The sequence below is a fragment of the Hypanus sabinus genome, chromosome 2 (assembly GCF_030144855.1).
Source record: "Hypanus sabinus isolate sHypSab1 chromosome 2, sHypSab1.hap1, whole genome shotgun sequence".
NCBI lineage: Eukaryota > Metazoa > Chordata > Chondrichthyes > Myliobatiformes > Dasyatidae > Hypanus > Hypanus sabinus.
Window position 1 is genome coordinate 165,289,073 of NC_082707.1, and position 27,062 is coordinate 165,316,134.

The 27,062-nt window shown below is 39.5% G+C and overlaps 1 protein-coding gene across 3 annotated transcripts in view; it reads right to left on the reverse strand.

The window, feature by feature from the left end:
- The window catches only part of tdrd9 (tudor domain containing 9), a 150,138-nt gene that overhangs the window by 16,331 nt on the left and 106,745 nt on the right, over positions 1-27,062 (reverse strand). For all 3 annotated transcript variants that reach the window (XM_059958509.1, XM_059958514.1, XM_059958513.1), the window contains exons 27-31: positions 23,311-23,400; positions 21,740-21,997; positions 11,343-11,504; positions 11,149-11,219; positions 8,712-8,821 (exon numbers count right to left, since the gene is read on the reverse strand). In XM_059958509.1, the coding sequence (XP_059814492.1) occupies positions 8,712-8,821; positions 11,149-11,219; positions 11,343-11,504; positions 21,740-21,997; positions 23,311-23,400 (691 nt within the window). The remainder of the gene's footprint in view (positions 1-8,711; positions 8,822-11,148; positions 11,220-11,342; positions 11,505-21,739; positions 21,998-23,310; positions 23,401-27,062) is intronic.

Below are 27,062 nucleotides of genomic sequence, written 5' to 3' on the forward strand. Positions count from 1 at the left end.
GACTACTAGGGAGTGCAGAACCAAGAAGTGCAGAGATAGATAATTCTTTGGTGGAGCTCAGCTCCATCACCACCCAGTTAGGGCACTCGGGTTGGCCATGGAAGAAAGACCAGAAGGTAGCACAACGTATATTAGCTGCCCAATAATATAAACGAAAGTCAGGTAAAGCCATGCCACCCTCTTTTTTAGATTTTTGGAGATGGATTTTATTAATTCTAGAGTGCTTATTCTGCCACAGATATGACAAAATAATAGAGTCTAAGGAATCAAAAAAAGATTTAGGAATAAAAATTGGGATAGATTGAAATAGGTATAAAAATTTGGGGAGAACATACATTTTAACAACATTAATACGACCTACCAAAGACATAGATAGAGGTGACCATTGTACCAGACTCTGTTTTATAGCATATGAAAGGTTGGCAAAGTTTTCACGAAAGAGATCTTTAAACTTCCTTGTGACTGTAATTCCAAGATAAGTAAATTGATTATGGACTACTTTAAAAGGGAGATCATGAAATGTTAGTTCTTGTGCTTCTTTATTAATTGGGAGAAGTTCACTCTTATGTAAATTAAGTTTATAGCCAGAGATCTGGCTAAACTGGTCAAGAAGTGAAAACATTAGAGGTAAGGATGTAGACGGATTTGAGAGAAAGAGGAATAAGTCATCAGCATAGAGAAACTTTATGCTCAACACCCCCTCTCCAAATCCCAGTCAATTCAGGGCAGTTTCGAAATGCTATCGCCAGAGGTTCCATAGCCAAATCAAAGAGAAAGGGACTTAAGGGCATCCCTGACGGGTGCCACGTTTGAGATTAAATACTTGGGATTTCTGAAAATTGGTTAAAACAGAGGCAGTAGGACACAGGTACAGCAATTGGATCCAAGAGATGAAACTTTGGCCAAGGTCAAATTTTTATAAAACTGCAAAAAGGTAGTTCCACTCTATACGATCAAATGCTTTCTCCGCATCGAGGGAAATAACACATTCAGGAATCCCAGTTGGAGGTGAGTATAAGATATTAAATAAACGCCGAATGTTAAAAAAAGGGAAACGGTTTTTAATAAAGCCTGTTTGGTCATCAGAGATAATGGAGGGAATGACGGTTTCTAATTTATGAGCCAAAACTTTAGCTAAGATCTTTACATCAACATTGAGCAGAGAGATTGGCCTATACGAGGAACATTCTGTTGGGTCTTTGCCCTTTTTTAAAAGAATAATAGATGCCTCACTGAAAGAGGGTGGCAATTTGCCGTAATTAAACGAGTCAGATAATACTGAAAGTAACTGAGGAGAAAGAAGAGAAGAGAATGATTTATAAAATTCTACAGGGAACCCATCAGGTCCAGGAGATTTCCCTGAGGACAGTGCAGAAATTGCAGTAGATATTTCTTCTAATGACATAGACGCATTGAGTTTGGCTTTGAAATCAGATGAAAGTGAGGGGATATTCAGATTCTGTAAAAATTGATCAACAGAGATATTGTCATTCAGAGATTCAGAGGAATAAAGCCGAGAATAAAAATTTTAAATGCGTCATTAATTTCTAAATGATCCGATGTAAAGTCTCTGTTCTCCTTCCGGATCTTTGTAATATGTTGTTTGGCTTTGGAACGCCTCAGCCGATTGGCTAGGAATTTACCAGACTTATCCCCATGAAAGTAAAAGCAACTCTTGCTTTCGAGAAGTCGGCGTTCGACAGGTTGAGTGGACAGAAGGTTAAATTTAGTTTGGAGTTCAACACGCTTCTTGTATAATTCAGGGTTCTTAGTTTGGACATATATTTGATCCAATTCTTTAATCTGGTTAATGAGGTCTAATCGATCTGCACGGGATCTTCTGTTGAGATTTGCTGTGTAAGAGATTATTTGCCCCCTCAGATATGCTTTCATGGCATCCCAGACAATCTGGGATGGCACTTCAGGTGATGTATTAGTGTTAAAATAAAAGGTTATCTGATCCTTAATAAAGTTTAAAAAATCATCATCCGATAGTAAAGTTGAATCAAACCGCCAGTGTTTATTCCTCTGAGGGAGACCAGGCAAATTCAGAGAGAGAGTAATTGGGGCATGGTCAGTGATCAGTATACTCTGATAGTCACAAGAGTGGGCGAATGGAATAAGTTGGTTATCGAGTAAGAAATAATCAATTCTAGTGAAGGTATGGTGAACATGTGAGAAAAAAGAATAATCGCTCTCCATAGGATGGAGGAAACGCCATATATCAGAGATACCATAATTAGAGAGAAACGATTGGATAGCTAAGGCAGATTTAGTAGGTGGTCTAGTAACAGAGGACGATCGATCCAAATTGGGATCTAACCAACAATTAAAGTCACCACCCAGTATAAGAGAGTATGAGTTTAAGTCTGGTAGTGAGGAAAAAAACCTTTCAAAAAAATTAACATCATCAAAGTTGGGGGCATACAGGTTTGCTAGTGCAACTTTAGTGTTATATAGTTTGCCAGAAACAATAATAAAACGGCCATTTATATCAGATATTTTATTATGGAGTTCAAAAGGAATATTTGAGTTAATAAGAATGGAGACTCCCCTAGCTTTAGCGGTAAAGGATGAATGAAAATGCTGACCCACCCACTTTGACAAAAGCCGGGAGTTATCAGAACAATGAATATGAGTTTCTTGAAGGAAAGCAATATCAGCTTTGAGTTGTTTGATATGTGAGAATACCTTCCTCCTTTTAACAGGATGATTCAATCCCTTTACATTCCAGCTCACGAATTTAAGTGCACTAGCCATTACCGATTACTAATGCATAAAAGGCAGAAGGCATATAAAAAGTCAAGCAGTACAATAGCAGTCTGGGAGCAGAGATGTAAACATAGATTCGTAAAATCAACACATATACATATCCTGAGCAATAAAGAGATATAATATATACAGTGAGTGATGTTGGAACTAGAAAATCCACCCCATTCACACAACCCAAAACTAGACGGCTACCAAAACAAGTAGCTAGCTCTACCAAAAAAATTAACCCAAATACAACTTCCAGATGTGTGTCATTAACAGCAGTTCCGTATAAATACTATAATAAATAGTAAATAGCACTAAAAAACCTAACTACAGATAAGAACACCTTCTGCAGGAATATAAAACTTAATACAGAGAAAATCAGAAGAGGACCAAAACTAACCTGCCAGCGAAAGAATTATAGAAGAATAAAGTAAGAGAAAGGAAAAAAAATGGATAAAAAAAAAGGAGAGGAAGGGGAAAATTATAAATTCAAGATGAGTATTTATCAACCATTTACAGAGAAGAGAGAAAAAAATTCAGAAATTAGAAAAAAGGAGTGAAGAAAAGAAAAAAGTATAATAAAATAAATAAATATAAAAAGAAGGAAAAATAGATCGGCAATTAAACTGTGAACCAACAAACAGGAAGGCCTTCACTGAAGACTTCAAACCTCCAAAACAAGTTAAAGTCAGTTGTAGAACTCTGTAGATAAAGTTGTACAACAATAAAAGATAGATTTCACACACACCAAATCCAGGGAGAGACTGTCAACAGCCCTTAGAGTTTCGATGAATAATGTCTGAATGATTCAAGTAAAGTCTGAGTGCAAAAAAAGTAATTTTACTACGAGAAGTACTTATCCACCATTTTAGGAGGTCTGATCGGGTTCCGAAGATGGCTGGATAGCTGGAAGACTTGCCACAAATGCTTCAGCTTCCTTGGCTGACTTAAACAATTTGTATTTCCCAGTGTTAAGTTTGATTCGTAGATCAGCAGGGGAACGAAGCGAAGGTTTAAAACCACGATCAAAAAGCAATTTCATTGCGCCTTTAAACTCAGCGCACATCTTTAAGGTCTGGGGTGCAAAATCTTCCACAAAGCGAATGGTTGTATCCTGGAAAATAAAAGAACCTCTGCGATGTGCCTCTACGATCAGACGGTGTTTTACCTGGTATTGATGGAAGCACAAGATTACTGGTCGCGGGCGGTTGCCCAGAATTCCAGCGGGAACATGGACCCGGTGTGCCCATTCAAGCTCAGGTGGGTTCGGGAGCAAATCTTTCCCGAATATCTCACAGAGAAACTCGGCAAAAAACTTCACTGTTGATCCCTGTTCGGTGGCCTCTGGCAATCCAAGAATTCTAAGATTGCAGCGTCTGCTGCGATTTTCGAGATCCACCGTTTTGAAAAGGAGTTTGTTACACTTTTCCTCCAAGCTGGAACAGAGAGTCTCCAAGTATCGAACACGACTTTCTAAATCTTCAGAAGTCGAATCGATGCGAGATAAGTGTTGGGCATGTTTGCCCACCTTGTCGTTGATTTGATCAATCTTGATCTCCAACTGTTTGAAAGCGATTTTGAATTCCTTTAAAATTTTATCTCGGAGCTGACCGAGCGCAGCCAGGGTCTCGTCTGAGAGAGCCGGAGCTTCCTTTCTCCCGGATTTAGAGCTCTTGCTAGACATTGTAAGTTAGAGGTGTTCGCAGGCAAGTAAGAGGTACCGAAAAAGTTCCCGACTAAGGTTTAAAAAATGGAGACATTTAGTGCAAAGATAGTAACGGAACAAAAGTTCGGAGCAGCTAAGCAATCGCCATCTTACCGGAAGTCCCTACAGTATATGTTTGATGCTAAATTAATCAACTCAGTCTGCTATCATTCTTCAAAACATTTTACCAAGAAAATTGCATTTATAAATAACATAAAACTCAAAGGTGGTTTATGAAGGCATATGATGGTGCTTTTCACTATTCTTTTAAAAACTGAGATTCCATAAGACCATATGACATAGGAGCAGAATTAAGCCATTCAGCTCATCGATTCTGCAACACCATTCGATCATGGCTGAGGAGATGCTGTTGCCAATCTGAACTGACTAGGGTCTATAAGGAGACCCCAGGATTCAATTGCACAAGGAGGTATCGAGGCCAAAGCCTTGAAGCTTATTTATTAGTTTTGAGGGGAAGATGGTATTGAATGCTAAACTGTACTTTATAAAGAGCATCCTGATGTGCGCATGTTTGCTGTCCAAATGTTCCAGAGTTGAGTGAAGAGCCAATGAAATGGCATCTGCTATGGACCTGTTGCTCTGGTAGGCAAATTGGAGTGGATCCAAATTACCTCTCAGGCAGCAGCAATATGTTTCATCTCCAACCTCTCAAATCACTTCATCACCATGGACATATGTGCAGTTGGACAATAATCACTGACGCAGATCACTACGCTCTTCTTGGGCACCAGTATAACTGAAGCCTGCTTGAAGCAAGTGAATACCACACACTGCCAAAGTGAGTTAAAGATCCCAGTGAACAGACCAACCAGCTGATCAGCACAGGTCTTTAGTACGTGGCCAGGTATTCTGTCCACTCAAGACATTTTCTGAAAGCAGCTTGCATGTTGGCTTCAGAAACTGAAATTACAGAATCATCGGGGGATGCTTGAGTTTTAGATGGTTCATCCATGTTGATTGTCAAAACTCAATCTAGCCCTTTTGATATTTGGTGGATTTCAGTAAGATGCCCCTCTCTTTTTTCTGAACTCCAGCGAGTGCAGGCCCAGAGCCAAACTCTCCTCAAAAGTTCCTTTCACTCCCAGAATCATTCTTGAAAACCTCAGGACCTCTCATATGTCAGTACATCCTTTCTTAGATAAGGAACCTGAAACTGCACAAGTACTCCAACCATGTTCTGACCAGATTATAAAGCCTCAGCATTACATCATTGCTTTTATATTCCAGTCATCTGGAAATGAATGCTAACATTGCATTTGCCTTCCTTTAGGGAATGCTGCACTTCCAATTTGTGAACTTACTTCCTGTTATAAAATAGACTATACCTTTACTCTTTCAACCAAAGTGCATTACCATACATTTCCCTGCACTGGATTCCACCTGCCACTTCTTTGCCCATTCTCCTAATCTGTCCAAGTCCTTCTGCAAACTGTCTACTTCCTCAGCACTACCTTTCACTCCACCCATCTTTATATCATCCACAAACTTGGCCACAAAGCCATCAACTCTGTCATCCTGATTATTAACATATAACATGCAAGAGATCACTGCAGTTTTCCACTAATCACCAGCAGCCAACCAGAATGTACCCCATTTAGTCTTAACCTTTGCCTTCTGCCAACTATCCATTCTTTTATCCATGCCAATATCTTTTCTGTAATACCAAAGGCTCTTTGAACTGAATTGACTTTATTTCTTACATCCTTCACATACATGATGAGCAAAAATCTTTATGTTATGTCTCCATTTATATGTGCAATCATAGTAATTTATAATAAATAGAACAGTCAATCTAATATAGTGTACACTTAAGTCAGCATGAGTTCATCAGTCTGATGGCCTGGTGGAAGAAGCTGTCCTGGAGCATGTTGGTCCTAGTGTTTATGCTGCAGTACCATTTTCTGGATGGTAGCAGCTGGAATAGATTGTGGTTGGGATGGCTTCAGTTCCCAATGGTCCTACAGGGCCTTTTTACACACCTGTCCATCTCCCCCCCCCCCCATCCTCATCACATTCTACAGGGGTTGTATTGAGAGTATCCTGAGCAGCTGCATCACTGCCTGGTTTGGAAATTGCACCATCTCGGATCACAAGACCCTGCAGCGGATAGTGAGGTCAGCTGAGAAGATCATCGGGGTCTCTCTTCCCGCCATTACGGACATTTACACTACACACTGCATCTGCAAAGCAAACAGCATTATGAAGAACCCCATGCACCCCTCATACAAACTCTTCTCCCTCCTGCCATCTGGGAAAATGCACCAGATGGCTCTCTGGTCAGGCTCTCATGACCAGACTATGTAACAGTTTCTTCCCCCAAGCTATCAGACTCCTCAATACCCAGAGCCTGGACTGACACCTTACTGTCCTATTGTCCTGTTTATTATTTATTGTATTGCCTGCACTGTTTTGTGCACTTTATGCAGTCCTGGGTAGGTCTGTAGTCTAGTGCAGTTTTTTCTGCGTGTTTTTTTTTTACATAGTTCAGTCTAGTTTTTGTACTGTGTCATATAACATCATGGTCCAGAAAAAACATTGTCTCCTTTTTTACTATGTACTGTACCAGCAGTTATGGTCGAAATGACAACAAAAGTGACTTGACTTGACTTAAATGTCCTGAATCATGGGAAGTTCACAACTACAAATGCACTGGGCTGTCCACACCACCCTCTGCAGAGTCCTGCAATTAAGGGAAGTGCCATTCCCATACCAGACAGTGAGGCAGCCAGTCACAATGCTCTCAATTGTGCTCCTGTAGGAAGTTCTTTGGATTTGGGGTCCAATACCAAACTTCCTTAAATGTCTAAGGTGAAAGAGGCGCTGTTGTGCCTTGTTCACCACACAGCTGGTGAGAACAGACCACTTGAGATCCTCGGTAATGTGGATGCTGAGGAACTTGAAGCTGTTTACCCTCTCAACCCCAGATCCTTTGATGTCAATAGGGGTTAGCTAATCTCCATTCCTCCTGTAATCCACAACCAGCTCCTTTGTTTTTACTACATTGAGGGAGAGGTTGTTTTCTTGACCACACTGTGTCAGAGAGATGACTTCTTCCCTGTAGGCCACCTCATTATTGTTTGAGGTAAGGCCAATCAATGTGGTGTCATCGGCAAATTTAATTAGCAGATTAGAGCTGTGGGTGGCGACACAGTCATGGTATATAGGGAGTAAAGGAGGGGACTCAGTATGCAGCACTCAGGGGCTCCTGTATTGAGAGTCAGTGAGTTGGAGGTGACAGAGCCCACTCTTACAACTTGCTGGCATGTGGTACCTTGTCAAAGGCCTCCTGAAACTCCAGTAAACAACATCCACTGACACACCTTTGTCTATCCTGCCTGTTATTTTCTCAAAGAATTTCAATGGATTTGTCAAGCAAGGATTTCCCCTGAAGGAAACCATTCTGACTTTTGCCTATTTTATCACATCCCTCCAAGTACTCCGAAATCTCTTCTTTATTTTGGTATCAATCCTGTTGAAGAATAATCCATTTCATCCCTCTATGTGCCAGACAGAAAACAGCACACATCCACACATGATTTAAAGACAATTTAGTATCCTATTAATACATGTGGCTGCTCAACCTCATTACTGGACTCTCACACTAAGTGTGATGATTCCAATGAAAACTGCAAGGTAGGAGATGTTAACAGAATGATTTAAGCCATAAGTGGTATTCAGTATCCAAGTTATGGTCAATAGCATGTAATTTGGGAGATGAAGCCATGCTCTGCACCACTTGGAGAAACTGAGTGAAACTTTGTAAACATTTACTTATGTCCAAGGAAAATGTATTACAAATGATGACATTGATACCAAATATACACAGTGTAGACATGTTTTTCCAAATGGCCTCTGTCAATGCTGAAATTGTAAAACAAGAGAGTCTGCAGATGCTAGAAATCTTCACCAACACACACATACTCAGCAAATCAGGAAGAATCCAATAAGAGAAATAACATCAATGTTTTGGGCCGAGATTCTACAATAGAATTCTACGCTGAAATCTTTTGTTCTGACACATGTTCAGCGTTACATTATAGTTTAGGCCAATTATGCTCACCCATCTTACTTAGTGTGGAAGATCCAGATCCATCTGCTGGACATAATTTGCCAACTTATCAAACGATTTTATGCATAGATGTGAAAAAATAATATCCTATGTAAACTTTGGGATGTCAACAAATATCGTTAGCTTAAACACCCTGTTTGAAAAAAAACTTTTAAGTACCTGAGGTATTTACTGACACTGATGCAGCAACCAATAACCTCTGGTGTACATCTTCCGGAGCATCATTTACAGCTACTGAATTTATGCTCTGGCTTTCAATCGAAACATACCTGGGCAAAATTAAAAATTGAGCAATTTGATAGAATTGTTAGCTGCACTTAAACAAAATATGCCTCTAAAAAGTACTCAGGGTTTTAACCAACCAAATTTTGAATTATGTTGAAACACATTTGTTAACTACCATTTACAATATGTACTGTTCGAAGACAATCAATAATTTATGTCCAACTTTTCTATCATACGAACAATTAAAAGGAAGACCAAGAAAATATAAGTTAACTTCAGGCATTTCATAACCAAGTTCTTAGAAGTGAACATCACCAATAGCCTGTCCCGTTCCAACTACATTGATGCTACAGCTAAGAAAACTCCACTTTCCACAGGAGGATAAAACATTCCCTTTGACCCTCACCAATTTTTAGAGATACACCATAGAAAACATCCTATCCTGATGCATCACAGCTCGGTACGACAACTGGTATGGCCAAAGGAAATGGGCGAGATTATTAGTCTCTCTCTTCAGTTTTGACTGTGGAGAAAATGATAAACGGAAACAAGGAAAAATGAGTGTTGTCTTCTATCATATACGAATTAGCAAGGTGATGGTATTGGAGGCCTTAAAGTGCATGAAGGTAGATAAATTCCCAGTGCCAGACACGATGCATTCTCAGACTTTGTGGAAAGCCAATAATTATGGAAGAAATTTCATGACATATGTTAGTGATTCTGATTCTGGCCTTTGCAGAGTTTTGTTTCACCTCTGGCCACAGATGAGGTCCCAGTGGACTGGAAAGTGGCCATTGTGGTGCCACCGTTGAAAAAGGGAAGCCAAAAAGAAACCAGTACAGGCCAGTGAATGGGCTTACTTCGATTATTGTGTATAGTTTTACTCATCCTGTTACAAGGAAGATGCGATAAAACAAAAAACAAAAATTACTAGATGTTGTCTGGACTTTGGGGCCTGTGTTGCAAGGAGTGGGTGTGCAGTCTGGGACTTCATTGCCTAGAACATCGGAGATTGAGGGATGACCTGATAGAGGTACAGTACTGTGCAAAAGTCTTTGGCTCATATATTTAGCTAGAATGCCAAAAACATTTGCGCAATACTGTCATAATTTTAGGTTCTACACTGTACTGATGCTGCAATTCGTTAACACCTGTGAGTGATAATAAATCTGATTGTGATATAGTCTCTTTTGTTGTCAGAATGGGAAGGGGGCAGGGAGAGGAGAGTAAGCAGAAAGCACCAGACATTCTGTAATGATTAAATGACCTTGCCTGGTGTCTGCATCCAAGACAGGCTTTGCCCCTGGCACTCTTCTTCTGTCACCTGTCCCACCTTCACCCTCCCGTGGTGCTCCACCTTCTTCATTTCTAACATCCTTTATTCCCACTAGGTTTACAAACTCGTTCTCCCTTCCACATTGAAATGCAGTCCTGGGTACCAAGCTATATACATATGCCCACAACTTTTGCACAGTATTGTATACAAGATCATGGGGGCATAGAAAGATGGAAAGCAGACCATTTTTCCAGGGAGTAAGTGCTAAAACCAGAAGGGCAGAGAGTTAAGATCAGAGGTGACGGATTTAAAAGGGACATCAGGAGCAGCTTCTTCACACGAAGGGTGATGTGTAATTGGAATGATCTGTCAGAAACAGATGAGCTCATTTGCAACATTTAAATACCATCTAGATAAGTACACAGATAGGAATGGTGTGGAGGACAAGGGTCCAAATGTGGGCAAATGGGACTAAATTGCTGGACAACACTGTTGACATCTATGATATATGCTGGTCGTATGCTGTATGACTTTACACATTTCAGCTGAACTTGCCTCAAGCAGTACAGAGTGATTGACAAAGATTGATGTAAAATTCCAGTTTTAAAATCCTTGTTTCCAAAATCTCTCCATGACATTCTTCCTTCTCATCTTGCATCTCCTTTCACCCTCTTGCCTCCTGAGAAATCTGCTGGTAACTTATTCAACCTTCTTGATCATACCCACAACATAACTACTGGCGGTTATAATTGCTGCTTTAAATTTTAGAATTACTTCAATAAACTACTCCACTCTTTTATTTCCCTTTCTCCTCTTTTGGTTATCCAACCTAGTGTGTGGATTTTTAAATTTTTATTGGATAACTGGTAAGCATCTTAGAATCCTTGGGAACATACAGACACGAAGTTTAATATGGCAGATGTTTTCTTATATTAATAATGCAAAACCTATGAAGCTACTTCCAATATCTTAGGAATTATTTACAATAAGACAATAAAGTGAAAACTATCACTTATAATTACTGTTCTATTCTCCAAATACAAAAAAAAGTTCTATTAAAATAAAGATTTGTGTACTAGAGTTATTTTTACTTACCTGAACTTGGACATATTAGTCATACTACAAAACTTGGCCTGAAAGGGATTAAAGGGACCACGCAAATAGACCTGAATATATTAAAAGACAATCAAGTCTGTAAACACAACTTTGCAGGAATACTTTAATTTTGAAAAGCAATTCATACTTAATAGATTAAATAACAATTTCCAATAAAATGACAATCATTTAACCTTTGTACTTGGAGAACCCAGTTTTGTAGTTGAGAAAGTTTTTATGAATTCTCGAATTAGCTTCCAGTTTTCCTCCTTCTGAGTCCATATAGTCTGGTGACTTAAACCCATTGTTTTCTGGGGTGGAGACTGTAACGTGGTTCTGAGATGTTCGTGACTTAGCTGGTTAAAAATATATACCGATATTAAAATATAGGCAGTCATAATGCAATTTAATGCAATAAAATTGAAATTGCAGTTGCTCTTACATAGTAAACACAATAAAAACAGCTTTCAGGTTATAAGAAGTGATGATAAATATGGAGATGTATGCAAACTGGAAATATGTCAGACCCTTTCTTGTCCTAAATTAACCCTGAACCAAGGACATGTATATACGAGGCAGCCTTAACATACTCCGGCAAGAAGGAAGAAAAACTGGCTCCTCGTTGTAATTCAGGAGCCAAGAGGTAATGTTGCAACTATATAGGACCCTGGTCAGATCCCATTAGGAGTACTGTCCTCAGTTCTGGTCGCCTCACTACAGGAAGTATGTGGAAGCCATAGAAATGGTGCAGAGCAGATTTACAAGGATGTTGCCTGGATTGGTGAAGCATGCCCTTATAAGAATAGGTTGAGTGAACTCGGCCTTTTCTCCTTGGAGCGAAGGAGGATGAGAGGTAACCTGATAGAGGTGTACAAGAGAGTGGCGAGTGCGTGGAATGGACTGCTGGCAACGGTGGTGGAGGCAGATATGATAGGGTCTTTTAAGAGGCTTTTGCATAGGTACATGGAGCTTAGTAAAATAGAGGGCTATAGGTAAGCCTAGTAATTTCTAAGGTAGGGATGTGTTCAGCACAACTTTGTGGGCCAAAGGGCCTATATTGTGCTGTAGGTTTTCTATGTTTCAAGCTGGTTGGGACCTGTCAAAAGATATGATGCACCTTCACATCCATCTCATCCACATATCACTCAAATACATTATTTTTCTTGGAAAAATATAAAAGGGATGTCAAAAACCCAGAGAATTAGAGACAACCAAATAAACTGTCATAATGCATTGCCAAGGCAAATACATTGTTACCTATTTCCTTATGTAAAAAAGGTATTGTATATTATCGCAATTCAAAGATTTGCAAAGAAATTACATTAAGTGGCCACATTTTTAAGATACAGGAGTGGAAACTGGTGTTATCTACTGCTGCTGTAGCCCATTCACTTCAAGATCAGAATCAGATTTAATACCACTGGCATATGTTGTGAAATATGTTAACTTTACAGCAGCTGTACAAAAATACATGATAAATAAACATAGAAAAAGAGTTACATTAAGCATTAACTGCCTATTATAGTGCAAAACAACAAATAAAAAAGTAGTGAGGTAGTGTTCATGGGTTCAAAGTCCATTTAGATGGCAGAGGGGAAGAAATATATAATCCCTGAGTGTGTGCCTCCATACTTCTGTACCTCCGTCCCTATACTAACAGTGTGAAGAGGGCAGGTCCTGGTTGGTGAGGATCCTTAATAATTTACGCCGCCTTCCTAAGGCACCACTCCTTGAAGACTTCTTGGATAATAGAGAGGCTGACAGTTAGAGCAATTTTACAAGTTTCTGCAACTTACTTTTACCTTGTGTCGTAGCCAACTCCCTCCCCATACCAGACGGTGATACAGACAGACAGAATGCTCTCCACGGTATATTTGTAGAAGTTTGAGTGTTTTAGTTCACAAACCAAATCTCCTCTTAATGAAATATTGCCGCTGTCTTGCCTTCTTTATAGCTGCATCAATATATTGTATGCAGGTTAGGTCCTCATAGATCTCGACACCCACAAACTTGAAATTGCTCACTCTCTCCACTTCTGAAGTCTCTATGATTGGTTTGTGTACTCTTATCTTACCCTTCCTGAAGTCCACAATCAGCTCATTGGTCTTGCTGACATTGAGTGTCAGGTTGTTACTGCGACTCCACTCAACTAGCTGGTATATCCCGCTCCTGTATGCCTCTTCGTCACCATCTGAAATTTTGCCAACAGTGGCAGTATCATCAGCAAATTTATAGATGCTGTTAGAGATGTGCCAAGCCACAGTCATGGGGGGTAGACAGAATAAAGCAGTGAGCTAAGCACACATCCCTGTGGAGAGTCAGTGTTAATTGTGTGCAAGGTAGAGACGTCATTTCCAATCCACACAGATTGCGGTCTTCTGGTTAGGGAGTCAAGGATCCAGTTGCAGAGGGAGGTACAGAGGCCCAGGTACTGTAGCTTTCTGATCAGGACTGTAAGAATGATGGTGTTAAATACTGAGCTATTGTCAATAAACAGCATCCTGACGTGGGTATTTGTATTGTCCAGGTGTGGAAAGCAATTGAGATTGCATCTGCTGTAGACTTGTTGATAGGCAAATTGCAGGGGAACCAGGTTCTTCTGAGACAGGTGTTGATCTCAGCCATGACCAACCTCTCTAAGTATTTCATCACCATAGATCTGAGTGCTACTGGACGATAGTTGTTGAGACAGTTCACACTGCTCCTCTTGGGCACCAGTATAATTGTTGCTATTTTGAAGAAGGTGTTCTATAATTCTACATAAGTATGACCCAAAATGTGATCTGATCTTCATACAAGTCCTAAAACTAGATAAAAAGAATCCAATTAAATAAATAACACAAGAAACATTATAACTTGTTCATTTATTTACTGAGAAAAATGATCCAACATTACATGTATTTGTTGGAAAAAGTAGTGAACCTCTGGGTTCTACAAAAGCCATTTGGAGTCGGATGTTCCAGTCAACAAGATGAGATTGGAGGTGTGGGTTGTAGAGGTGCCCTGCTCTATATATAAAAAAAAAGTCAGGTCACTGACAGAGCCTGCTGTCAAGAAAGATTTGTTTATGTGCACAATGCATCGACAAAAGAACTTTCAGAGGACTTTAGAGGAAGAATTGTAGATATGCATGAAGCTGGAAAAGGGTACAGAAGTTTTTCTAAAGTACTAAGTGTTCATCAAATATTTACAAATGAGGGAAACTCAGTACTGTTGCTACACCTAGGAGTGGGCATCCTGCATAGATCATATCAAGAGCACTATGTGCAATGCTGAAGGAGGTTAATCTCTTGAACTTGCTAAAGTCTCTGTTCATGTGCCAACTATAAGAAAACACTGAGCAAGAATGGTGTTCATAGAAAGACACCACAGAGGGAGTCATTGGTCTCCCCAGAAAAAACATTGCTACACATCTAAGGATTGCAAAAGACTACCTGGATGTTCTATAATGCTTCTGGGACAATGATCTGTGGACAGAAGAGACAAAAGTTGAACTACTTGGTAGAAATGCACATTGCTATGTTTGGAGGAAAGGGAGCACTGCACACCAACTGCGAATAATGGTGGAAGAAGCGCTTTGGGGCTGCTTTAGGGCCTGGACAGTTTGCAATCATTGAGGGAACAATGAATTCAAAATTGTATCAAGACATTTTTCAGGAAAATGTCAACATAGCAGTTCGTCATCTGAAGCTCAACAGAAACTGGATAATAGAACAAAGGACAGTGCCTATAAAAAGTATTCACCCTCCCTTGGAAGTTTTCATGTTTTATTGCTTTATTGAATCGCAGTGGATTTAATTTGGCTTTTTTTTGACAGGATCAATAAAAAAAGACTATTTTGTGTTAAAGTGAAAATACATCTCTACAAAGTGATCTAAATTAATTTCAAATACAAAGTAGAAAATAGCTCTGTGAAAGATGCTCATTGGTTGGCCTGATCTACCAGCACACTGAGATGCCAGTGGAAGAAAATAATTTATTGCACAAATGTTCATCCCCTTCAAGTCACTATTTAGTAGATACACCTTTGGCAGCAATTGCAGCCTTGAGTCCGTGTGGATAGGTCTATCAGGTTTGCACATCTAGACACTGCTATTTCTCCCCATTCTTCTTTACAAAACTGCTCAAGCTCTGACAGAGTCCTTGGGGATCGTGTGTGAACAGCCCTTTTCAAGTCCAGTCACAAACTCTCCATTGGATTGAGATCTGGGCTCTGACTTGGCCACTCCAGGACATTAACTTTGTTCTTTTTATGCCATTTCTGTGTAGCTTTGGCTTTATGTTTGAGGTCATTGTCTTGCTGAAATCTTCTTCCAAGTTGCAGTTCCCTTGCAGACTGCATCAGGTTTTCCTCCAGTATTTCCCTGTACTTTGCTGCATTCATTTTACCAGCTATCTTCACCAGCCTTTCAGGGCTTGCTGCAGTGAAGCATCCCCACTGTATGATGCAACCACCTCGCTTCACGGCAGGGGTGGTGTGTTTTTGATGATGTGCAGTATTTGGTTCACACCAAACATAGCATTTAGTCTGATGGCCAAAAAGATCAATTTTGGTTTCATCAGACCATAGAACCTTCTTCCAGCTGACTTCAGAATCTCTCATATGCCTTTTGCAAACTCTGCCTGAGATTTCATGCAAGGTTTTTTTTTCCCAACAGTGCCTCTTTGCCTCTCTCCCATAAAGCTGTGACTGGTGAAGTACCTGGGCAACAGTTGTTGCATATGCAGCCTCTTCCATCTCAGCCACTAAAGCTTGCAACTTCGCCAGTGCTGTCATAAGTCTCTAGGTGACCTCTCTCACTAGCCCCTTTCTTGACAGTCACCCAGTTTTTGAGGATGGCCTGCTCTGGGAGGATTTAAAGCTGTGCCATATTCTTTCCATTTCTTGATGACTGACATAAATGTACTCCAATATTCAGTGGCTTGGAAATTTGTATCCATCTTCTGGCTTCTGCTTTTCAATAACCTTTCTGTAGAGTTGCTTGGAGGGTTCTTTTGTCTTGCTGGCATAGTTTTTGCCAGGACAATGACTCACCAGCAGTTGGGCTTTCCAGATACAATTGTATTCTTACTACAATCAATTGAAAACCTTGACTGCACACAGGTCATCACCATTTAACCAATTATATGACTTCTACAACCAAATGGCTGTATCAGTAATGATTTGGTTTATTATATTAAAGGGGGTGAATACTCATGCAATCAATTATTTTGAGTTTTATATAGGTAATTAATTTAGATCCACTGTGATTCTATGTTGTAAGACAATAAAACATATAAACTTCCAGGGACGGGGGGGGGGGGGGGGGGTGAATACATTTTATAGGCATTGTATACCTAGCCACACAGTTATTGTTGTAGAGAGAGTAGAACAGTGGGCTAAACACACATCCCTAAGGTGCGCCAGTGTCAGTTGTCAGCGAGGAAGAGATATTATCACCACTCCACACTGATTGTGGTCCTCTGGTTAGGAAGTCGAGAATCAATCTGCAGAGGGAGGTACAGAGGCCCAGGTTCTATCACTTATCGATCAGGAGTGTGGGAATGAAGGTGTTAAATGTTGACCTATAGTCAACAAACAACATCCTGACACAGGTGTTTGTACTATCCAGGTGATCTAAAGCCATGTGAAGAGCCATTAAGATTGTGTCTGCCATAGACCTTTTGTGGCAATAGGCAAATTGCAGTGGGTCCAGGTCCTTGTAGAGGCAGGAGCTCATTCCAACCATGACCAACCTCTCAAAGCATTTCATCACTGCAGATGTGAGTACTGCTGGGTGATAGTCATCAAGGCAACTCACACTCCTTAGGCACTGGTATAAATGTTGCTTTTTTGAAGCAAGTGGGATCTTCCACCTGTAGCACTGAGAGGTTGAAAATGTCCTTGAATACACCCGCCAGTTGGTTGTCACAAGTTTTCAGAGCCTTACTAGGTACTCTATCAGGGTTTGCTGTGTTGCTAGGGTTCACCCTCCTTAAAGACAGCCTAACATTGGCCTCTGAGACAGAGATCTCAGGGTTACCAGTAAAGCAGAGATCTTCACATCTGTAGTCATATTCTCCCTTTCAAAGCAGGCATAGAAGGCATTGAGTTCAACTGGTAATGAAGCATCATTGCAATTCGTGTTATTGGGTTTCACTTTGTAGAAGTAATGCCTTGCAAACCTGGCCAGAGTTCATGTGCATTCAATGTTGCCTCTATCCTCACTTGGAATTATTTTTTTGCTCTTAAAATAGCCCTCTACAAGTCATACCTAGTTTTCTTGTACAGACCTGGATCACCAGACTTAAATGCCACAGATCTAGCCCTCAGCAGACATTCAACCTCCTGGTTCATCCACAGCTTTTGGTTCGGGAACGTACGGCAAGTTTTGATCGACACACATTCATCCACACAGGTTTTAATGAAGCTGGTAACAACTGCGGCATACTCATCCAGCTTCAAAGATGAATCCCTGAATACAGTCCAGTCCACCAATTCAAAGCAGTCTTATAAGTGATCCTGGCTTCCCTTGTCTTGGTTCTCACTACTGGTGCTGCAGTCTTCAGTCTCTGCCTATACTCAGGAGTAGAAGGACAACAGGTGATTAGACTTTCCAAAGTGAGGGCATTGAATAGCACAGTAGGCACTCTTGATGATGGTGTAACAGTGGTCCAGCGTGCTGTTTCTTCTGGTGCAAGTGATTTGTTGATGGTTAATTATTTAGTGATGTTTTCAAGCTGGCCTGCTTAAGATCCACAAAAACATACTGAAGGCATCATTGTGCACATTGACCCCATCACTTGGATCATCTAGAGCTTATTTGGCATTGCCTGAAGTGCAATGTACACCACTTCCAAAATGGTCACAGAAATCTCCCACAGCAGGTAAAATGGACAGCACTTAATTGTGAGATATTCCAGGTCTGGTGAGCAGAATTGGGACAATACTAATACATTTGTGCACCAAGAGGAGTTGATCATAAGGCATATACCTCCAGCTCTGCTTCTGAAAGACTTCTTATCCTGATAGTAATTCGTGAACCAGTCAATCTGAATCGCATCTGGTATGGAAGGGGTTAACCGTATCCATCAAGCTGTGCTGCTCAAGATCACCATCTTTAAGGTGCCCCCACACAGTTGTATGTGAAAAGCACAGGTGGTTAGCAGTTATGCGATACTCAGAACACCCTGTCTGGGACCAACAACTATTCCACAGTCAAAGCCTGAATGCTTGAAGCTATGGTGAGCAAAACAATTCTGAATTGTCTTACTACTTATTTCTCGCAAACTATCAGTGTCAAAAATCACTACTTTTTGAATACAAAAACACACAACTGATACTATTTGTAGTGCCAAAATCGGACGCAAAATCCAAACCAGCCTGCAACCCCAAACGGAGCGGCTTGACATATCCACACCTCCAATGATTACTCCAAAGAGTCAAAATCTTTATCTTGATTCTTTTACAGCAATTAGCAAACATACAATTAAACATTATTGAGCATTATCTCATCAGTCAGTAAAGGTATGACCTCCACTGTCTCAAGCAACAAACCGCCACAAAATAAGTATGAATACAACTTACTCCCTTCAGTTTTACCACGCCCACCCCCCACTCATGTGACTAATCACCATAAATGCACAGCGCAGAGTACATGGGTCCAATATGCTAGCCACCTAATTATTATATGAGAATAATTACAACTACATGCTATTAAGACACGAGACATGAAATCTTTGTCCTCTTTTGGTAAGTAGTCTAACCTGGATCGTGACCTTCTCCTGCCAAACCAGGATGTCTCTCCTGACTACATTAAGAAAAATCTGTCTTGAATTGCTGCTGCCAAAGCTCGATCCAAGTGCAAAACTGAAGTTCTATTAACTGATAGCTCTGGTCAATCATAGTGTCTTCCACCACCATGGTCTCCTTTCAATGGTCCATTAACAGTCCAACCTAGCATTGTTCTGATTGCAAAGAATCCATCATTAACACTGCAAATTACTTGCAATGGCTTCAATGCCTTAGGCATATTCACCCCTATCAACAGCTCAACTTCTTAATCAACTTCTGGCAAATAAACATATTTTAGGTGAGGCCATCCCTGAAGATCTGTCTGATGAGGAATACTCCCTTTGGGAACAAGCATATTTCCGGTGTATAGATGTTGGGCATTTCACAACAACTTTCACTATCCAAGCCATATATGAAGGAAAAGAAAATAAAGTAAAAGGTGCCAACTTATCAAAGTTCAGTCAGTTTAGTGCACATCGCTGGAGCTCAACCATTGAACCATTTGACTCCTCGTCACTTTCCTCCGACCTCCACGTCCTCGCACCTGGGACCACCCGGGTGGTCGACCGAGTAGTGCAGCGCACATCCACCTTCCTCGGCGTCTTCTTTCTGACTCCACTGAAAAGACTGCGAAACCCCGCTCCCAGACCCACAAGACAAAATAACATTCCCCATTGGTCAACAAATGAATACAATCCCGATATCAGCAAGTCTAAAGCTAAACAACTGCAAGAAAAAACACTTATCATACAAAGAAGCATTCCTACTCTTAACAAAACAAAGAAGCCATTTTGATAAACATACACAGTACATTGTTCAGAATTATATACAATTTTAAAACACCACCATCTTCACACCCATATTCCAGACAATCAAGATGAATGTCAATCCCTGCTGACTCTGGGACTGCATTTGTAAAAATTTTCTAAGTTAATCAGGCAATTGACCTAAAACAATCTTCATATTAGCAGACATTTTCAACTCATCCATGCCCAGCCATCTTTCATGGTGATGCAACACCTTCTAAGAAAAAGACTGTTGTCTCGAAGTGCTTCCACATCTTCAGATTTAATATGTGACAGCAGTTAATTATCTGCTCATCACCAAAATGTTTCTGTAATAAAGCTTAGGCCTTTGGATATCCTTTATCAAGTATGGCCTGCTGGCATCTTTTGACAAGTTCTCTAGGGTAACCTCCAGTGTACTGTTTGAGAAAATAAATAGTCAGCATAATTATCAATGCTATTCTTGAAAACCATCATGAATAAATGAATGATACTGCAATGGATTGCCATCAAAGATGTGAACCTCTCTTTTAGGCAGAGTTGCAATGCGTTGTTGTTGCAGCACCATGCCTGTCATTTCCTTTCATATCCTTATGGCCTCCAACGTGGCATTTAGAACTTTATCATCTGAAACATGAGTGTCATGATACCATAAATCAAGTTCTCAAAGGCTCTTTGTATGCTATTGGATATGTTGTAGGTTCAAACTACTTCCTGGGTGCATACTGAGATTCAACTACCCCAGGAATTCAAACTCAGGGCTCAAAGACTTTTGATCATCAAATGTACCCACCTTGACATTGTGTATGCTGGATTTTTCCTGTGCCAATGCAACACCATAGAACTCTTACCATAGAACTGCTCTGCTGGTGCATGCTTGGCACCCACAGCACTTGCAGCCTTTAGCACTTTAATTTTGGCCACTCTGGCTGCAATTTCTTCCTGCAACTTGAGCTCCTCCATCAAAGCAGCTTTGCCCGTTCCCATTCCTTTTGTTGTCTTGCATATAACTTAGCTAATTCAGCCTCCATTTTAACGTGTACCAATGTGATCTTAGCTACACAGGACTGAAATTTGTTGCTTTGGAAGTCCAAAACCCAATTGCACAGTGGTGTGTTTAGACTGAGGAGTAGTTCATTCACCTAGCTCTGTGGAACTGAAATCCAGAAACAGAATTCTGACGTACAGTAAGTGCTCGTTTCCTCAATGTATCAGGGCCAAGTGCATGATTGATACTATGGGTTCTGTCAGTAAGCATGTTGGTGAATTTCCAATGTAGCAGGAATGAAATTTTTGATATGTACCACTACCTGCCGTTCAAAGCACATGACGATGACTGGTGTCAGTGCCACCGGATGATAGTCATTTAGTTCTGAACATATAATGTTCTTTTGTTCAGGGATAAAGGTATCTGATTTGAAGCATGATTTAACAGCAGCCTGGATGAGTGAAGTGTTGAAGAGATCCATGAAGACGTCAGTGATCTGGTGTGTACACTCCGAGTACTCAGCCTGTGATGTTGTCTGGCACAGGGGTTAGAGTGGACACTCTGTAGAGTTCTCAGCATATCTGCAGCTGTTGCAGACAGTGGCTACTCACCCAGGGGTGGGGGTGGGGGGTAAGTTTTCATGACCAGCGTTGTACTGCATACGTTGAAGTATGCACAGAAGATGTTTCAAGCATTAGGGAGGGGATGTCACTGGTATGATCAACAGTTCCAACTTTGGGTTGTGCATCAAAAGAATAAGTACTTAGGCTCAAGTCAGGAATGAATATCTGTGGCAAGTCTGGTTCAGGTCAAAATGTCTTTTATACTTCAGTACACCCCTTGTTAACTATATACATTAGGCTAGCTGTTGAACTTAAAAGGAAGAGAAATGTAAAACTGAAGAGTTCGCAATTTAAACCAAACATTTTACAATCAACAGGGATAGAGGGCTCAATGGCTGAATTCAAACAATCATTCTTGGAACAGATAGTTAGTTTATATGCTGCAAAACGTTGTTATTCATCTGTAAAACAATCACTGTACCTTTGATTCATATGTCTCCTCAGCTGACTCAGCAAAACCTTCGCTAATGAGGATTTCTCGCACATTACAGTTGGGCTTGGCAGTCTGTAAGTTAAGGTCTACGCGTAGAACATTATGTACAATGGAGTAAACTTCCACAAGCAGCACACAGTTTTTCACCAAGGTGGTGAATCTTCTCCTGGCCTCGGTGGTCCACCGATCTCCAAATAACATGGAATATGCAGATGGCCGCATGTTGCAAATTTGGCATTGTAGGGCCTAAAAAGAAAATCAGTTTACTTTTATTGAAGTACATGGCCTCCACAATTATAAGTATGTACATAAGAAGCTAACACTCCACAGATATAAATATAAACTTTATCAATTCAGCACTTAATTAAGTATGTGAAAAATGGCTTCCAGTTCAGTATCACAAAATGCCTTTTTAAAAGAAACTATTAAGAATACCAAGCAGACATTACTGAGAGACTTGAAGCTTGTTGTAGAAGCTACTCTGAACTGAAGCTGGCAGTCAAGAGAAAAATATATAAAGAAAATTAAATCTTACGTCTAAAAAACTAAGTCCTCCACGATTCTTCCTTTGCACATTGGAAAGGAGTGACCCTATAGGAGGTTTATAAAATAATGAGGAGCATAGATAAGGGGAATGGTAGCAGGTTAGGGCAGTCAAAATTAGAGGGCATAGATTTTGGGTGAGAGAGGACAGATTTAAAAGGAATTTGGGGGACAACTTTTTCCACACAACAGTTGGTAAGTATGTGGAACAAACTGCCAGAGGAAGTTGTTGAGGCAGAATAAGAATTATCTTTTAAGAAGCACTTGGATAACTACATACAGGGGTGTGCTTAGAAGGAAAACTAGGACTATTAAAGAGGGCATCACGGTTGGTATGGACTTACTGGCCATATCTATGCTTTATGGTTGTCTGACTCTGTGAGACTTCATAATCAACCAGTTGTTGCTCTGTTGGCATTCTTTTACTTCCATTTAACAATTTCATAACAAGTTGCCATAGGCTGATGTGTACAGAAGGAAGATAACAAAATTTTTAAAAATGATATCAATATTAACAATTCCCTTCAAGTCCAATAATTCTCAGTAGAAAGGAAATGAAAATCCTCACTTACTAGCCAAACCCAGGAATACCAATACTAATTTTAACATCCTGTTCACCCAACAAACAGAACAGGCTATCCACTGAATTTAGTCGGCATTAATCAGCAACTCACTGATGAACAAAATGAACAGCAAGAGATCATCCATCCTTTAAAACAAAGCATCACAACATACTCTCGAACAACATTAAAGTTAATAACCAAACTCGCTGTACTGGCTCAGCATTAGCTTTCTTAGGTCTCTCACATATTTGCTCAGAATATTTCTAATTGTCAGATCCATAACTTCTTAAACCTTTGGTCTGCCTTTGTGCATTTTGGTTGAAATTTAAAACAATGTTTAAATTAATTGGAAGTTCTCTATTAAGTAACCTACTGAAAGTGAAATATATGCTACCATTAAAGGAACAGTAGGATATTCTAAGCAAAACTTAATAAATAACCAGCTGAACTTACCTGAAAAGGCATCTCCAAAAGGTTATGTGGAAGATTCCGTAAAAGATCTGTAGCAACTCTTGTTGTATTTCCATAATCCACAAAGAATATCTATTGAGAAATTTGCAAAAATAAATCAGACAGAACTCTAATTTAGTGTAAAAGATAATTCTTAGAACAGCAGTCAACCTGTTGCCTCACAGCTCCATGACCCCACGTGTTGTCTGTGTGCTGTTCCTGCGATAGGGTTTTCACAAAGCTCTGGTTGCCTCCCACATAGCTTTATCAACCAGTACATCTTCTCAATTCATTGCTATAAACTGCCTCATGTGTATAGATTAGTGATCGAACCTATACAGTTGGGACAATTTACAGATGGAAATGTGGTAAAAATAAAATATAATTAGCATAAATGTGGGTGAGACATTTGGCACAGACTCTGTGGGCTAAACAACCATTTCCATATTGTAGGTCTATGACTACTTTATTGAATTTGTGGTATCAAAGGTAAGTTGGTTATCTAGCGGTCAAAATTACAGTCAATGAAATAGGGTGGAGCCCAGGACCATTTGTCAACCAATTTCACTTGCTTTAAATAAGTTTCAATCACTGGCAATGTATATTCTGCAACCTTATCCTCTTGATCTATAAAAATATAATAAAGAAACTGGGTTGTATGAAATGGATCCATTTCATTTTTAAAATGTATAGAGAATATGTTCCCATATTAATGTCAATTATTTTTAAATCTGCAAGCTTGCTATTCGTATGCTGGTTTCACAGTTCAAAGTAATATTATTATCAAAGTACATAAGTGTCCCCATATTCTACCCTAACATTCATTTCATGTAGGCATTCACAGTAGAACAAAGAAATACAATACAATACAATGAAAAGGAACACATAAACAATACTGATAAACAATCAATGTGCAGAAGACAACAAACTGGTTAAGTAACAAAAAAACCCCAAATAAAAAATAAATAAATATTATTGAGAACACGAGTTGTAGAGTCCTTGAAAGTGAGTCCATGGGTTCAGTGTTGAAGTGTGCAAAGCTATCCATGCAGTTTCAGGAACCTGATGGGTGAAGGGTAGTACATGTTCCTGAATATAGTGATGTTGGTCCGATGCTCCTGTACCTACTTCCCGATAGCAGTTTTTGCCAGGAAGATCATAATTACAATGTAACTTCGATCCACTAAAAATACATACATCCCTGTATTCTGATTGTGTGCGCTCTGGCACAAAGAGTGCAAAGGACCAATGCAAATACCGGGTTTCTAGCATTGCCAAATGTTCCCCCTTTACAAGGTGTCTCATAGCAAAACAAGAAAATAATCATGGAGAGACAAATATGAATTGCTTTGGAATTGAGAATTACTTCTATATTCTATTGACAATTTCAATTATCTTAAGAGCTACAAGAGCTAATACAGTAGCTGATCTCAGCAACTTTCTCATTATAATTGCTTGAAACTCTCAAATAATGTTAACCTTAAGAGATAATGGGCATAAGAAAAATAGACAAAACACCAAAAAAGATTACCCAAAAAATATTAGCAACTATAACATACAGCTTGTATTATATGCTAAGCATTGTATATCAACAAGTTACTTTCAAAAAAATGGCTACCACAAAAAATGCACACATTTACTGAACATACATAACTAAAAAGATGACCTATTCTATATTGTAATTATGAACGAGATATTTTCTACTATATTAACTGAAAATGTGCTAGTTAAAAATATTCAAAAAGAACAAATTTGCATCTTTCATATCTCAAATTAAATGCCCAGGTACTTTCCAGCTTGATGCTTATTTCTTAAATAAAGCCTTTTATTTAAAAAAATACATGGCCAATTATTTATTCATGAGTGTTGTAATTGTTCTCAAAGCCAGCATTCAGTGAGCACAAATAACTGGCCTGAGCCAGTTTGATGAACCAATGCAATTTATGTACAAGATCCTTCTCTCCGCTGTTAAGTAACATGTCAGAACTTTGACTCTGTTATAAAAATAGCAATGTACCTATAACAGAAATACATGTTCCACTTCAATCATCTTTTATTCAGCCAGATATGACATCAGATAAGTGTTTATTTCTCCTCAATACAACAAACCATTGCAGTTTCAAAGGTTCATTGTTATCAAATTATGTATGCAGAATACAACTCTGAGATTTGTCTTCTCTATAAAGCCATAGTTGAAAGAAATCAATCCACCTCCTGCACAAAAAGAAAAAAGGCAAAAACCTGTAATCCCCAAAATCCCCCTCGTACAAAAACTAACAGATCACCCAACCCCCAGCCCACCAATCAGCAACAAGAAAGAACGGGCAAGAACTCAAAAAAAGTCAATGCTCCTTGAAACAACATTTAGTCAAATGCTGCCAGACTATCAAGAGCAATCACTCTCATATCACCACGACTAATCATCTTTTATGCCCTTTTTGGTTCAAGGATGTAATAAGATCCACAGCACATTGGTCCCGAAACAACCCAAACAATGCATCAGTTACCAAGTCTATGCTGATCATGTGCTGCTTGATAGCACTGCTGTAACCTTCCTTCATTTGTGAATAGTTAAGAGTAAATTCAGTTAGCAGTATTTAGTAGCTTGGATTGGCTTGCTCTTGGTAGAAAGAACATAACTGGGCAATTTTTACCTATTACTTAGTATAATGTCAGCAACTCAGAAGAATGAAAATAAACTGGCTGGAGTTTCAACTATTTCCTGTCCATGTCTGAATTAATAAATGATACAAAGAGTATCCTATTGGCTTTGCTGTATCCAGAGGTCTCAAAATGTTAATATTGAGCAGAATGAACAAATTGGCGAAAGCAGGTTTCCGCAATAGTAGGGACCTCAGAAAGAGTCAAGTGGATTAACCTCCCAGTAAGTCCAACTGAAGAAGGTTGTAAGTATTTTAGCTTGATGTTCACACCAAGATGTTGATTTTGGAAGTACCATCGAGGATGAGATTATCAATGTACATGGAGCCTCTTAAATGATTCATCCAATCATTTAATTATTGAACATCAGGGTACTATCCTGATTTGCTCAGAGTATGATTGGTTAATTCTTCACATAACATGAAAATACTGCTTGATACATTTTACAGATCAGCATCACACTTTTGGCCACAGATGACCTATGGGTGGAAAGAGCTTGTCCTCTGAATCAATGAAAATGGTAGTAAGACATAAGCCGGACTGTAAAGAGACTGACTGTAAGAGTGCCATTCTGTTTTGACAAGTTAGATTTGTTCCGAGTATGTTCATTTACCGAACAGTAGTAACACATAAAACTTTAGTGAAAAGTAAGGAGTTTGTCTCAACATCAGTTTAAGCCTACCAATACAGTTATAGTCAGATACAGTACATCTGATTCCTGGGTATGAAATCAAGCAGTTTTATCACTTACACTGACCCAGTCTGGCAGACAAATCTTTCAGGCCTCACGTAGTTAACTCGGCATTAGTATTTCCAATTTACTCCTGATATGACAAGTAATGACCTCCACAGAGTATAGTTTGTCTCTTTTGCTACTCATGTAGAACTTCTTTTGAACAGTGTTTATCACACAGGAGTATTGATTCATTAGCTGATTGGAGACCTCATATGGTATTGAATTGGTTTCCTTGGTGGAACAAGATATATCCAAGTTATGTATATGGGAGAGTCTGAATATTCCAACTTGTCACCAAAAATGTTTCTCTTCACAGTGGTTTTGATAGAGACACCATTACTCTGATCTTTGGATTTTC